The 15,892-nt window shown below is 39.1% G+C and overlaps 1 protein-coding gene across 1 annotated transcript in view; it reads left to right on the forward strand.

Annotated features, from left to right (window-relative positions):
- Window positions 1-3,020: 3,020 nt before the first annotated feature.
- RNF32 (ring finger protein 32) overlaps window positions 3,021-15,892 on the forward strand; it is a 96,882-nt gene continuing 84,010 nt past the window's right edge. The window contains 1 exon segment of the mRNA XM_034060478.1: window positions 3,021-3,158. Coding sequence (XP_033916369.1) covers window positions 3,021-3,158 — 138 coding nt within the window.

Genomic DNA, 15,892 nt, shown 5'->3' on the forward strand with positions numbered 1-15,892 from the left:
CTAATACCAAGCACCTGTGGTGTGTCCTTATATGTGCAGCTTTATATTTTAATAGGGGATTTACTGTAATTTCTCATTTACAGTGGTTTGGATAACAATTAGGCATCAAATGATACAGGTTCTTTGGTCATTTGTCAGTAGTGTAATTTTATTAATTGGCCAAAGCACTGACTTTGTTACCCTGAATGCAATTTAAACTGCCAGTAGCTGACGATATCTCTGCTGGTACAATGAAAATATACAGCTCTGGCAGGAGTTAAAGGTAAGCATTAGTATAAATAGTTTATGTGTCTCTGTAACACACACAAGCCCCAGTACCATCGGGATTCTTTACGTGTAAGGGATGAGATAGATGACTTGAAGAATATGCAAGATGATGCAATAAATGTGACAGCATCCTTCCATTTACAGGCAGGCATTCATCGTCACCCTCAATGAAAGGAGACAGAAACATTCTATTTTATTACAAAAATGTTTGTGTTTTTCCGAAAAGATCTCAGGAGAAAACAGTTTTCTTTATTTACTTATAAAATTGATTTCTGGTTAAAAAACATTTTCATTGCAAAAAAGAAAATTGTCAAAACTTGTGAAATCTCAGCTGGGATCAGAGATGCACTGAGAAGACTCTGTGCAGGACATGTTTCAAGCAAAAAGAAGTCACCAGTGGCAACACCCTCCTGATACAACTACAGGAGCACGAGCCAGTAAACCTTATTTTGCAAAGTCCTCGATTAATGAATCTTTCAAATTATTTTTGTAAAGGAGGTTGCAGGATCTCTTACAATAAAACCAAGGAGAGGTTCAGACACATGGAGAACTGTTTGATCAGGAAACTACGTAATATTCTACATTGAATTTTAGAACTTCAATACCCTCTTGAAGGTGCAACCAACAAGACTTATAAATGTGTTTTGAAATCACAGTATTTTTTAGAAACACTGTGAAAAATCTTGGGATACTGAGACCTGTTTTGAAAACTATGCTCCATAGCAAAGCACTTCCCAGCTTCCTCCATGCAATAAAAATAACCTGAGTTATCAACAAGAAATCTATATGCTAAAAGTTAATGAGGAACATCTGCTGGTCTAGTGGGAGAGACAGTGGAAAAATGGGTGGGAATTTCCAGCTTTAACTATGCCGCCACTCCCACAATATTCAAGTCAACAGAAAAACCATTCAGCAGAAGGTCAAAGTAATTAGGAGATTTATTTTTTCACCTACAGAGAGATAGATGAGATATCCATAATTTCAGAGGCATTATTCAGGATTTTTCCCAAGTTCTCACGTTAAGCTAATTTATCACATAGACCCTATCTTTTTGAGCTATGTTTTAAAGGCTTGTGGGACTACCATGTACCCAGGACAATAAGTGTGCAAGGGCTCAGATTCACAAAATAATTCAGTTTTAAAAGCCTCCCTTTTGACCAGCCAAGTCAAAATAATTGCCAGTGTCGCATAGGTTCATGATCCCAAGCCTGTTGCGAGGCACATTATCTTAGGTAACAGTTTTTCGGAGTGTAAAAGTACTAGCTAAGACCATACACATGAGCCATTATTACTGCTTAACTGATGCACAGTGGTCTGTTAGATTACCATAATTTAATTGTGACTCTGAGTCCCAAGAATTCGTCATCTAAGGCAATTAAATTTCTCGATGAATGGTAATGCAAAGTGCTTCCAGAATAGAGAGGTAGTCAACACGTGGGTTAATGTGAAGTTCTGCAAATACCTTCAGAAACTCTGACCTGAAAGACACTGTAGGGGAAGTGTTTTAATGACTGAAGATGAGAAATGCTAGTTTGTTGTGTTTCATGATCTAAATAATTCTGAGCAATTTAAAAGCTTGTTTTTTTCCCCACAGTTTATGCAAAATTTCGGTCTTCCAACATGTAGACCAGGTTTTTACCTCAATTTTAAGGAGCATTGGCTATAGAATGATTAACACTAAAAACAGAAAAAGCTATTTCAGCTGTACAGTTTTCTTTCTTGACAAACTAAAACCAGCATCAGCAGATACTATTTACAGGCCTGACCATAGATTTTCCTAGCTCTGGGATGACTGTTGAAGTTTACATCTGTAAAGATAAGTCAAAGTTTAAAAGCCCTCCTGAAAATGTTTATGGGATTTAAAAAAATATCTGTGGGGTTTTTTTTAAGCAGACATACCATCCGATTCATGAACACTGTTGCATAAATATCATCTGTCATCATTTGCTGATATCCCTACCTAGCAGGTACCACAGATATTCCACAGTTCCCATCATTCTGTATTTCTGTGGATTTAGATCATAACTGGATAAATGAGAAGCTGAATTAGGCACAAGACGTATGATTTTCATCGGCATTGCTGGTAGCACCAACAATTATTGAGTTAACTTGATTCTTCCCATTTCAGGCTCCCCGTGTTACAGAACTCAGATGACAAGGCTGAACTCTGGCATGTCAGACACCTGTCTGAACTTGAAAAATCTTCTTTGGAAACAGTTGGAAAGCCAAAACAGCTATTTCCAAGAGCAAGGCCATAGGAAAATGCCTGCTTTGTCCATCTTAAAGTCCTGTTGTGCACCCCTGTTTTTCAGAACTTTATTGTTTATATACTTCGGAAAAGATACTTGAATTTGAGCATTGAGATGTTGCTTTTCCATGAAACACAACCCTTATAACTGTTGTACAAATCTACACCAAGGAACCACTGCAACTGCAGGTCACACATGAATAGTGGACACTTCTAAGACCACAGTTTTTCACATCACGAATATTTTAGGTTGGAGCTAAACAGATCTGACACTGTGTTGTTGCTCTAAGTGCTGCTTGAGATAACTACAGGATATTTCCAAACATCTGGGGCTACTCAAGATGCAAGAAAACAGTTATCCATGCTTTCAAGTTCCTTGGAGAATATTATGAAAATAGGTCACTGGGTTGGATGTGGGGGAGTAACTGGGTGAAGATAGGGTCCACTGAAGGAACAGACAGGAAACCTAAGGGTACTCTGACATTTGTTTGGGGAAACAGAGAACATGAGGAGCTTAGAACTTAATGCCAATTATATGGGAGGAAGCACAGTGTGGAGAGCCAATGAGAAAGGGGATCTTGAATTCTGGTTGGGGAAGACTACTGAAACTAACAAGATCTGGGAGAGGCCTAAAGACGACAAAGTAAGAAGCCTGGGTCTTCCCCAGCAACTGAGAAATCTGAAGGAAATGGATGTGGCTGGGTGAAGAGGTTAGGAGTAGTTAAGTGTTCCTGTCCCAGTCTCATTTGTGTAGGCATGGTAAAAGTGGATCCATCTAGAAAAGCAGGACAACTTCACACTCCTCTCATGAATGTGGAGTAGCAAACACAGGTTTGGGGCTTTGCCCATCTTCTGCTGCCCTGAAGTACCTGCAAGATCCACTAACAACTTGTCCAGCCTGCCTCATAGGAAACAAGCCTTTTCGTGTTTTCAGCAGGACACTAGTAACTAGTGATTATTAATGTTGCTTCTCTACTAACTGATGTAACACAGCTTTGAGTGGCCAACACTCCAGCCTTGCTGGCTCTCCTGGGAGCCACTGTGATCCTGCATAATGAAATGCTGATTTTGGTAGCCTACTTTTTTTTTTAATATGGGAAATTACACACCTCAAACTGTGCTAAAAGAATCTTGCAGTCGCAATCAGATGTGAGGAAATGCCAGAATCAAATTGCCTCTCTAGCCTTGATTCAGCCCCTTTTTGCATAGGCATTATCTTTAATAGCATGATCATATACTTCTCCCTCCTGCAGGGCACAAAATGGACAGCACCAATGATAGATCGGAGGATATAACAAAGGGAGACTGCTGCCTGTGGGATATATACTTCAAAAGCTAGATATCTTAGAATAGAGCAAAAAAAAGTACAAAAAGAGAATTCAGATGCAGTAATAGGAGAGGCACTGCTGCATGGCTGTTCCCCAGGTATGACCTGGACTGTAGGTATCACATCAGGAAACGTAACAGAAGGCGGTTACAGCTCACAGCTTCTCTTGCTAAATCTGCTCCTAAGGCTTACCAGAAGAGGGAGGATGGTTTCACCATTGTCCTTGAGGGTTGATTGTATTTCTGCTGTTCAGCTCCTATGCAAAGCTAGGCAAGCAATTTAAATCAGCTCTTTCTCTCACAGTTATAAATTATACAGCTTCATTTTCTGGGTCCCTGGCTGGATACAGTGGGGTCTCTGAGCTGCAGAAGTGCTGAGCACTCACAGTCAACTATCACATAAAATATGGCTCCATGCTGTGCAAAGTCAAACTCTAACTAGCAGAAACTGGGCACTCAAATTTAGGAAACATTTCTGGACTGCCACCATGCCCCACCTGCAGAATCAGGTTAATATCATATCTCATCTGTTGGGCTGCTGTGAAAATAAATCGATTCTTTTTTGTGAAAGTCACAGACAGCAGAGAGCTGAAAGCTGTAGCAAAGCTTAGGTAAAAAGTAATAATGCAGAATTCAGAACAGAAACTGGCAGGAGGGAGCAAGAGAAGACTTGACTTCACACAATGAATAGCGAAAAGAAAATGAAATATGACTTACTCATTAAAGGAACATGGGTCAGTCTATATACTGAAAGAGGAAAGGAAGCAGCAGGGTGACAACATGTAGATGTATAATTAAGAATTACAACCCACTCATTACACCCAAAGTAACCAAATTAAGATTGCAAAGGTAACCTTAATTCTGTTATTCCTTGACTTTCATGGTTTGACTTCACAGATTAGCTAATACAGTTTTGATGAAGGCTTGTGTTCGGGTTTTCATTTGCCTGTGTGTACACACAACCAGACTTTAAAGAATTTAACATTCTAAAGTCACTGCAATTTATCATAGGAATAGTAAGAATGAATTGTGATACAATTGAGCCCTCAACTAGCAATTGTAGCTAAAACTTTTCATTTATTACTCTTCCTGATAATGGAGCTTGCATTGTCACATGTGACACTGGAGGAATGGGACTTAAGTTAAATGGAAACCAGTTTTTGATAAGCTAGCATCATCTGTACTTAGGAAGAATGTGTAAAGCTCTAAAAAGAAGGTTTTAATTTGATTAAGAATATCAATAGCTGCAGTAATTAGACAGAATTATAACTCCACATCCAAATCTAGGTTTAAAAAGTTGAGTAGATTAATAGATGTATTGCTTTTCTCTTCTCTATTTTTGCAGCAAATATCTGTATTATTACACTCCTTGCAGCTACTTTTGGCATCTAGCTTGTTAGTACATGAATTCAACTGTAGCTCCCATTGAAAGCAGCACTTTTTCAGAATATTTTGTCACATCATTAATATCTTTATCCATAGATCATACTTCTTCAGTTCAAATAAAGCATTCAACCATACAATAAATATCTTGTTGACGTCACTTACAAATAGCCATTGACTGATAGTAAAAGATTGAATGATTGCATAGCACTTGGCCTAACCTTCAAGAATATTTAGTTATATTTCATGTGTTATCAATTTCAACTCCTTTTCTATATGCGGAGCATTAGTGCCTAAGCCTAGCAGTAGCAGTTTTTGCAGACCTGTTAGATGTCACCACCCTTCAGCACTCAGATTTGGTTTGGCTTTTAAGCATTTCTCTAATTCTTTTTACAAGGAAACAAAATGTGATCCTTCATAAAACTTCAGCTTTCAGGATGAAACTGTATCTGCAATAGGAGGAAATTAATAGCAAATGTTTATCCAGGCCGCTGGTGAGTGAGTAGCAGTTTCCCTGCCTGCAGCCAGTCCATAAACGATTTCAGTTTTTATGGCCTGGGGCTGCTACATCTCGGCTCTTCAGAAAATATACACATCTTAAATACATATATTCCCTTAGCCCATTTCAGTTATTAGGTTATAAGATGTACCTTAATCCTCTTTGACTGTGGCCAGACCTTTACTGAAGAAATAGTAGTGACAGCCTAAATTGTTAAGAGCTCTTAAACTGCTTTTTCCTACTTTGCTCTCCATTACCACCTCTCAAACAACTCCTGAAATATAGATTGGATGACTAGTTTGAAATCAGTGTGGGGAGGCTCCAACTTCAGACACCAGGAGTATTTTAGGTTCCTCCAAAACTCTTCAGAGCATGAGTTAGGGTTGATGAAGCCACTCCTGAAGTCTCATTCCAGTGTTGGAGGAATCTCACTCCTGGGTCATTTGAAATAAATCTATCACAAAAAAAAGCAAGGCACACAAAACCACCTGTTACTTTTTAAACAGTAGATGTGGGTTTGTCAACCTTAATAAGGGTTTAAGCTTTCCTTATTGAAACCAGCACTCATTTGCAGTTAAAATGAAAACAGTGTACTAAAAAGATAACTGTTTGAAGGTAGGATTATTTCATCCTGTGTTAATGTTAAAAGCACAAAGCTTATTTTAGGACCTTCTTTTGGACACAGTTAACAGCAATGAAAGTTGGTGAACTCAACAGAGAAATGAAATTTTAATCATTTTTGTGTATGATATAAACACTGTTGCCTTCATGTCTTCTTCTCAATAGATTGCTACTTTTTTAAGTAGAGATACTTGAATCACTAGCTAAAACTCCCTTCTGCCACAATTTTTCACATCCATGGAAATGTCTAGCAATAAAACACCTTGAAAGGATTGGCAGTGGAGCATTGATACTTCCAGCAGGGTATCTGTACCCTTTGAATAAAGCAATCGAACTTCCACCCTCCTTTATCCTCTCTTACCTCTGCTCAGTTGGCATGGTTGAAATATTGGAGCCAATCTCATCAAAACAATCTGAATGGAAAGTCAGGATCCTTTCAAAGCCCAGAAATATTACTGGAAGTACAGAAAGCTCATCTTTATAAAAATTATTAGATCTCAAGTTTGCTTCCTGCAAAAAGGTTAAAGGGCCTATATCCAATTAATAGTATGCATCTACTTCAGTCCAAGACATAATTTAGTTGTGACTATACTTTATTGTACCCCAGTCACTTCTAGACTATAACTACTGTGGCTGTGTTTTTATCTTATCCTAAGTATGCCTTTGGTGTGATTATCTTCAGATTTATTTGGAGCTGCTTAAACAAACTCTACAAAAGCAGTGCTTGAATTGCCACATATAGGAATGTTTGTAGGTTTTATTGTTATGTGCAACGTGTATTTAGAAACAGGAACAAACTTTCAAATATAAAAATACTGATTTAAGAAGAAATTTGGAAGGACAGCTGCCTTTGCTAGCCAGCTTATCTCACATTTTTTTAATTATTTTTCTCTTTTACAGCAAACAATATCGTGGTTATAATTAAAGCTTCCATCAACCCTTAGCTGCTTCTAAATGCAGGACAGGTTTCTCTTAGTTGGAGTTTTACCATTAGCTTCATTAGGACTAAGGACAGACCTGTAAAATGAGCTGGGCATAAAACCTCACTCTGAAAGAAAAAGAGGAGCAGATGCAGAGAAATTACAAGGCAGCTTGTTCTTTAGCTCTGCCAATCAACCTTCAGGACTGCAAAACACCCTCTGAGCCAGTATTTCCCATTTCCGTGCTGCTGCATGCCTGGAGGGCTAAGCAGTACCATGGCCCACACTGCAGCAGAGGTTTATGCCCCTGAGTTTCAGCTCCCACACTAAACAAGTCCCAGGCCCTTGTCCTGAAACCTTAGCTTTCCAGAGGAACATTTGTAGGCTGCAAACCCCAAGACTGGCTCCTGGAGCATCCTTCAGTGGACCATCAAATCCAGCAACAAACATAGTGACATTCAACAAATCCTCAGAAAACACTAGTGAAAGTCCAAATTCCTATCTCTTCCCACTGGCAGCTGTAATTCCAGACATGCTATTGCTTATTCTCTGTCATCCCTGTATAGAGGGGAGGCCAGATACAACCTTGTTCTCACCTGCAGCCTTCAGAGCCAGCTTTGCAAGGTGCCAGACTGTAAAGAGAGAGGCCAAGTCATGACATTTAGATGAATGTGGAAAGCTGAGATATTTTCCCTTCCTATAGCATAGGGATTGTTTTTTATCTAAATTCCCATGCCCTTCACCCAGATCTTCATCCTGCCAGAGTAGGAGAGAGAAAAAACAACTATGCCAGGAGAAAGCCCTTGTCAACAGAGATGCATTTCACTCTTCCCATATATCTTCACAGGCCACTGTGAAATTCAGTGCAGTGACAAAGACCCATGGCTTGTGCATACCAATATTCTGGATCTTTTTATACATTCTCTGTGATGTTTCAAATAAGATAACAGGGTTTGCAAAAAATCCTACATGGATTGAAAAAAACCACACTATATACACTTCATTCCTTAGACAGCTCCTCAACTCCAGCGATAAAAGGAGAGACATAAAAAGCAGGTGTCCATGAACTGCGGCATTGAAAATACTGTGTGGAAAGGGTACGTGTTAATCTCTAAATAAGGTGCTATAGGGAGGAATATTTTTATAACCCCAAAAAATGATAAAGTAAGTTTAAATTTTACCACGAAGTCCGCCTTGCCTATTTACTGTGCAAGGCGACATATCACTTCTATGTGAGCAATAAAGATAAATCATGTTTTAAGGCAGGACTATGAAAATTACAATGTGGATACAACAGACTCTTCCCCTTGAAGCATTCCATTTCTTCTTCTCATTTCACATACAAACTATAAATGGGAATATTGGAAACAATGCATCCTTGTAAGCGATTGAGGCTAAAGAAAGTGGAGTTCTTTTCTCTCCCATGTTACAACTGTACTGCTTGTATTTGAGCAAACTGTTGAACAGCTTCCATTCTTCCCTGGAGACAATATGTAAATAAATGTCCTATTAATATCTCTGTGAAAGTGCACTTTGATTACCCCAAATGAACTATGTGAGTCCTGGGGTTTATTATTAGACTCATGTATTATGTATATCACGTAGTTATGGTCAAGAAAAAAGCAAGTCAAATTGGAATTTATCACATGGTACTTCTCAGACTCCATGGTCAGAAATGGTGGCTAATGGTGTCTTTGTGGCTTTTAGAGACTTTCTTTCATTTGACGCAAGCGAGGTGTGCTAAGTCTTTCTTAAAAACAATAACAATAATAATAATAATAGAAAATTCTGTAATGTATAATATAACACAGTATTATATTTTTCCACTTTTCGTGTGTGTGTGTGTGATTCTTGTGGAAATAGAAAAGAATGGTTGTCAGTTGTTCCTATTACACAAATTAAAAGGTAGCTGCCATCTGTGCCATAATTGAACCTGCAACGCAGTGCCATCTGGTGCACACGCAGAGAATAGGCTGCCACAAGGAAGGACATTGAAGTTCCTTTTGCAAATAGCTATATGGGGGCAAACAGGTAATCTGCATTACCAAAATGACAGAGGAAATCAGTATGGAAGTCAGTATCACATTCAGGATCTTTGATCTATAGAGAAGGATTCCTCCCAGAAAGAGAGAGTGCAGCAGAAGCACAGGTCTCATGGCTGGGTGTTAATGAGTGAGCTGGGAAAATTTGTTCTTGCTGCCAGAAATCCTGAGGAATAAGGAGTGTTCAGTGAAATCAAGACATGGAAAATTTGTCACTGCCCATGGCAGGGGGCTTGGAACTAGATGATCTTGAGGTCCTTTCCAACCCTAACTGTTCTATGATTCTGTGATTCTATGGAAATGCAAAACTGGTAAGAGGGAAAGATTTTTCACCTATTCTGCCTGTGGAACTCACTGCCAAAGGACATACCCAAGGCAGAGAACTTAATAAGATTAGTTGAATTTTCATACAGTTTATGGGTCAGAATTTTTCAGAGCAGCCATTTTTACTGACAAATTAAGAAAGGCCTAATAAACGCGTGCTTTCAAGTTTAAAATATTCTCTGATTTGTAGAAAGTAGGATGAGATGATATGGTGGATAAAGCGGATTATCCTATATCTGTGGAGAACCATCACTGTCCCTTAAACTACCTAATACTGGCTGGAACAGTAGAAGAAAGATCCTGAGATTTTTGGGATATGGCAATATTCTTGCTCTTGCAAGAGGGGGGGCAAGCTTTCTATTCTGCCACAGATTTCCATGTGATCTTGCACAAGACATGCAGGATGCAAGCAGATGTTTTTGGTGGTGTAACACGTTGCCACCAAAGGAGACCTCTTCCTCCTTTTTATTCCAATGGCATGATGTCAGAAGCTTGGCTCACCTTTTAGTGAGCCATTTCATCTCATCAAACCAGCAGAAATCTGCCAGGAGTCCAGAGGGGAGAAGGAATCAGAAGTGACCTCTCCAGAAGAAATAAACTTGTATATTCAAGCTACAATTCAATGACACAGAATGAGACATTCTTATCAGCTCATTGCCACCAAAACAGAGAAGCTCCTCCTCTTTTTCAGTCAATTCCTCATCCTTCCTCACTGCTGTTCTTCATTTGACTCCACTTCTAGTGTCACTGACCCCTTTGAGCCTGTCTAACTCACCCAGCAGAAAATAAACTTCACAAGAAAACCAAAAAGACTTCTTCTGGGTTAACGAGTTTTAACTGGTTTATAGCAGAATCAACTATAATAACCCTGGTGTCAGAGGAGTGTGACTTTGCAGCTGGGAAAGGGAAGAAGGGAGGAAAAAGAGGGAGTAAGTGAGGAAGGTGGTGGGATATTGCCTCCCCTTTTGATCAGTCATCAGCTCAGATGCTCATGAAACCAAGCCCAAGCTGTCATCTCACACTTAACGTCTTCAGATGACCATGTACAAGAAAACATGAGTATAAAAATCACTATAGGTTTCCTCATTCTTTACTTTTGCCTTGTCTTATTTGCTTTCTAACTGTACCATAGATTTAAACATATCAGAAAAGTGATCTGGAAAATACAGTATCTTCTTTTCAATGAGGTTCTTCTGAGGATTAATAAACCAAACGTAAATAAATTCACTTATACATGAAGGACTAAGCCTTGTTACTGAAATGACACATAACCAAATTTAGGTCTATTCTAATAATCTGTTGATGGAGCCTACATCTCCATCTTGATCAGGCAGACAGCTGAAATGAAGCTATGAAGTATATTGTAATAAACTGTTAAAAAGCAACACAAATGAATAAATGTTTCCTCACCATTCACATTAGTAGAATGGAATAGCTAGTCTGTAAGTGAAAGAGACACAGACAAGTGCATCAGAAGGTGTAAGGTAAAAAGTCTGTCTGTAGCAACTCTCCTATATTATGCAAGCTACCTAATATATATTCATCAGTGCCTCTTAACCCCAAACATAATTTATATCTCTATTTATACTGTGACTGTGTTTGTCCTACAGTTTCATCAGGATTATTGCCTGCTCTGACAAGGGTGTGGGGTAAACTGAGGAGATGCTAGAGGCAAAACTCCTTCTGACTTCAGTTAAACTATCATGTCATCCTAGACATTCAGACATCCTGTAGTTCTTCTGGGGGTAAGGGAGACACAGGGTTCTACTAACTACATAACTGACCACGAACAGGGGAGAAAATAATCTGGTTTTACACAGATAGCACAAATTCCCAGGTCTCAAAACTGAGCTTTCCCTAGGGTGGCCAAATTATTAATATCTCTTTTAAAGGATCTCAGTATTTTTCAGGAAGGAATTACCTATCTATAATTAAAAATCCCTACAGCTTCAAAAAAAAAGACATGTAGTATTATGAGTTACCTGAGGCTATAACCATGTCCTACACATGGGCTCCCCACAACAATGTAAAGTACAGCCATAGTTGAAGTCGGGCATCATCACACATTGTGATAGCTCATGCTAGACAAAAAAGGACTGACTGGAGCAGACTGGAAGGTTGTGGGCTGCTAACCTATGCTTCTCTGCAGGTTATGTGGACTTTGGGGTCTGTGAAATAACATTAGAAATCTCAAATAAGTCTTCCTTGGTGGTTTTTTTCTACTTCCTCTTCCAGTTCACACCAGCATCAGCAGCTGAAGACCAAACCTAAGAGTTTTGGGGAAAAATGTTAGATTGGGTTTTATTATGAGTAATAATATTTACAGTACAATAAAGCCTGGAGGCCAACAAGATTGGGATCCATTGTAGTAAATGAAAACCACTTGTCTCCAAGTAATTAAATAATTAAATTACTAAATAATTTTTAGATCTTCTTAAAATGTCTTTATTTTTGTCTACACATCAAACCAAAACTCCTCCAGTATTGGGGTAAAAGAGAGGAAACACCTTCTACAGACAACTCAATGGCTGCCTTCAGGACCTCTGCCACTGCCACATGGCTCCCTCGTGATAACTGGTTCATCCTCCCTGTCCCTTAGAAAGACAAGTCCCTGGCCAAGACAGGGATACTGATATAAATGATACAAAAATGGGGTGCAGACCAGACCAGAGATAAGGAACTTCACTAAACAGGTGTGGCTCATTATTAGACACTTCATGCTTTCTATTTTTACCTTAATCTCTTTGCTCTTCCCTCAGGGCTTGTATAGTCTAGAAAAGATTTATTTTAAAACATATTAGCTCAATCATTTGAGCTAACGTATGTAAAATCCTTGGTTTCTGATCCCCATTTGAACCATGGCTCCTTAAATCCCTGCAAGCAGGGTTCAGGAACCCTTTTTTCACCATTATATCCTTTAGAGGACATGGGTGTCCTAACATTCCCTCAACTCCACCTGTAAAGCCACTTTCCATCAAACGATAGAATGGAAAATACCTTTTGCTGCTGATTCTGGGGCTCTAACAGGTGTTAATTAAAACATTTCAGCTAGCACATTTTAAAAATACACCTTTTATCCTAGGGCTCAAATATGGGAGCAAGTTCCTGCAAGGCAGCTGAGCCCCTGTAGCTGCACAGGCACTGTCAGCCTGCTGCCTTCAACCTCTGCTTGCCACTCTGGCCCTAATCTCTGCAATCTCTACACACATACAGTCCACAAACCAACAGCCAGACTATATTTTGTAAAGAAACCAATTATTTAAATGTTCCCCAATAAATTCTCAATCCTATTTCAATTAACATACATAAAACTGGCTATAATGTTGCCCTGTATCACTTTAAAACTGCATACCCACAGTTTGAAGGATTAGTTATTTGCCATTAAGAGAATAACGGCACATCTGCCACCTTGATCATTGCGTTTGTATTATTATCAACTTCTGTCTGAGTGCCAAGTAATTTAATCAAACTTGAGAGAAGAAATAATGTTTCAGTTGAACAATGGCGTGGCCCTTTGAAAAGGCAGAGATTTGCTCTAGGGTACACTAAAAGGAGAGGAGGTCTATAAACAAAGAATAACACTGAAAAATTTATCTGTCACATCTAGCTACTTTTTTTTTCCCTATTTGCAAATAATTCTCCAGCAGATTGCAACTACTATAGATGTACCACCCTTCCACAGATATGCTATGGAACACATTACTTATTTAGAGATTGTTGGCAGTTTGTTCAGCTGACCATTTATAGCTTCCTTTTTACGCTTGTGATAGGTTCACGGCACATTACTTTGTTTCTCTGCTCCAGCTGGACAGTCCAAAAGAAAATGCAGAGCTGTCTTGAATACAAAAATAGAAAGAAATTTAGAAAAGAAAAAAACAGAGGGAAAGAAAAGCAAGTGAGCAAGCTGAGGATATGTTAAAATGTGTGAAATCTTTCCTTGTCTTTTACAGCATCGGGAAGATCATTGTATCTGGTTTTGCTCCCAGACTGTTTAAACTATTGATGGAGGAAGAGAAGGCATAAGTCATATTTACTGACTGCCTGGAAAACTGTTCCGCCAATGTAAATTCTTTGCATGTGAGTGCATGTCCATGTGCCGTGTTGTTTGCAAAGGGTGCAGTCCCTTATCCTTGGCCCTTTTGTTTGAGTAAGTGCTTAAGTGCCAAGCCTTTGGCCACAGACATCTGGAAACTGCTGCCTATCCTCCTTACAGCACATACAGCACACACTTCTGCAGCTAAAGTCAGTCATCTTTCTTTTGTCTGATGCTATCAGTGGAGAAGCACAGCTAAACCACAGTGGCTTCCTTTTATGCCTCTTAGGCCTTCTCTGGTTCTGTAATTCTCCATTGCCAGCCATATAATATGGAACTTGAACTCCCAGAAAATATTACCCCAGGTTGTAGACTTGCATGAGAAGTGTATGACAGTGTATTGGTAACAATAGAGAGAATACAGGCTGCTAATTACCAAAGGGCAGGCACTAACTGATAAATATCCAGGCTAGAGTCTATCTGTGGACCAGAGTTTCCTCTGAAAGAGAATGGAAACCCTAATAGATCTGAACAATGGATCTATAAAGGTAATGACTGCAAAAAAAATCTGCCTTTGCAGGATGGTGTAGTTGCTCTGAAAAAGTGACCCAGCAGTAATCAACTTTTGCGCCCCTAGTTTCTCCCTCTGCTCCCTTGATGGCATGGGTTATTAGGGTGGGATATGCTTTATGGGGGTAAGAAAGCCAAATCTCAATGTGAAAATGCTTTCAAATGATCTGAAGAGAGCAATATGAAGGTTAGAGTTTATATGACTGTTTACAAGAATGTTGTTATTACCATGCTATAAAACAGAAAGGAATGTGACCAGACTAGTACAGAACATCAAAAGAATTGTAGAGTCATTTTAATGAGTTACTAGAAACTAAGTCAGGTTCTGCTGTTTTGAGGCTATTTGGTTCTATTCTGTGCAATGGATTTAAGTCACTTAGCAGCCTTTGTACAAGTCATAGCATGTCTGGGCATGCTCCCAGCTGGTGTTTAATGCTCCCAGCATCCCCAGGTGGACAGCCCGTCCTATCCATGTTTTACAGTATAGGAAAAGACAATTAGAGCCGAGAAGTCTGCTTCTTTTCCACCTCTGACCTTGTCTGGACAGTGACATCTCAGTGAGAAAAGTGAAAAGCAGAGTTTATTGGTGCCTCGCTGTGTACATGGGGAAAGAGCAGCACAATCAAGTTAGGAAAATCAAGCCGATGTGGATTTCATACACATCACATAGCTACAAGGAAGGGGAAGCTTAACCAGACATAGGGGGAAGTTACCAGAACACCATTGTCACCATATATACCCCAAATTATTAGGAAATCCAAAGAAACTTTCAAAGTTCATAGAAGTTCATCATCAGAAGATTATTTTTGCCTTAGAAAAGTCCCTGTCATGTTTGTAGAGTTATTTGCAAGCATTTTCAGATTCGTTTTGTTTCCTAGGAGTAATTCTTTTTTGTGATATCAAAATATCACCTGCACATTAAGGAGACAATGCACCTCAGAAGCTCCAGAGATCTGTCATTTAATCTAAAATATCCACAATTACATTTCAATCAAAACTCCCAATTCAGAACTACTCTGAGTACTCAAGCTGATCCTATAACCGTGTTTTCGGAGCAGTCTTAGACCAGACCCTGAGACAGGTTGTAGGGTCTTTTAGGTATAAATCTTGATGTATATATTAATGAACCAAAGGATACTGAAATGTGATGTCAGCGAGATAATGGCATGTGACATAAAATAGAATATTTTATTTCACTGAAGATAACGCTGTGTTACATTAATGAATTTTGTGTGAGCCTTAAGATTGCAAAATGACTTCTTGGAAATTTAGAGCTGGTCTATTTTTAATAGCTATTATTTAGACTTTAATCTCCAGGCAGCATCCAGATTTGTATGATTCATGTGCTGTCAAATTTTCAGGAGAGATTTTAGTGCTTCTGTGGATACTGTAGTTGATGAACTTCAGAAGGAGATTACTACCCTCCCTGGAATACAGAGCTTCACCAACCTGTGAGGGATCTTTTCCTGAAGCAGGAGAAGGATTCATGTGATTTGTCAACTATTTGCATGAGCTATCACAAAGTTACCTGCTGAGTCTTTCAAAGGGGGCATGGAAAGGAAATGCAAAGGAACCTGAGAGCTTACAAACACAACCCACCAACTCCTTCCACTAACTGTCAAGCCCTGAAGAAAGTCTGTGGCGATGCAACTTGTCCAA

Source organism: Melopsittacus undulatus, chromosome 1 (assembly GCF_012275295.1).
Source record: "Melopsittacus undulatus isolate bMelUnd1 chromosome 1, bMelUnd1.mat.Z, whole genome shotgun sequence".
In the NCBI taxonomy this organism is placed as follows: domain Eukaryota; kingdom Metazoa; phylum Chordata; class Aves; order Psittaciformes; family Psittaculidae; genus Melopsittacus; species Melopsittacus undulatus.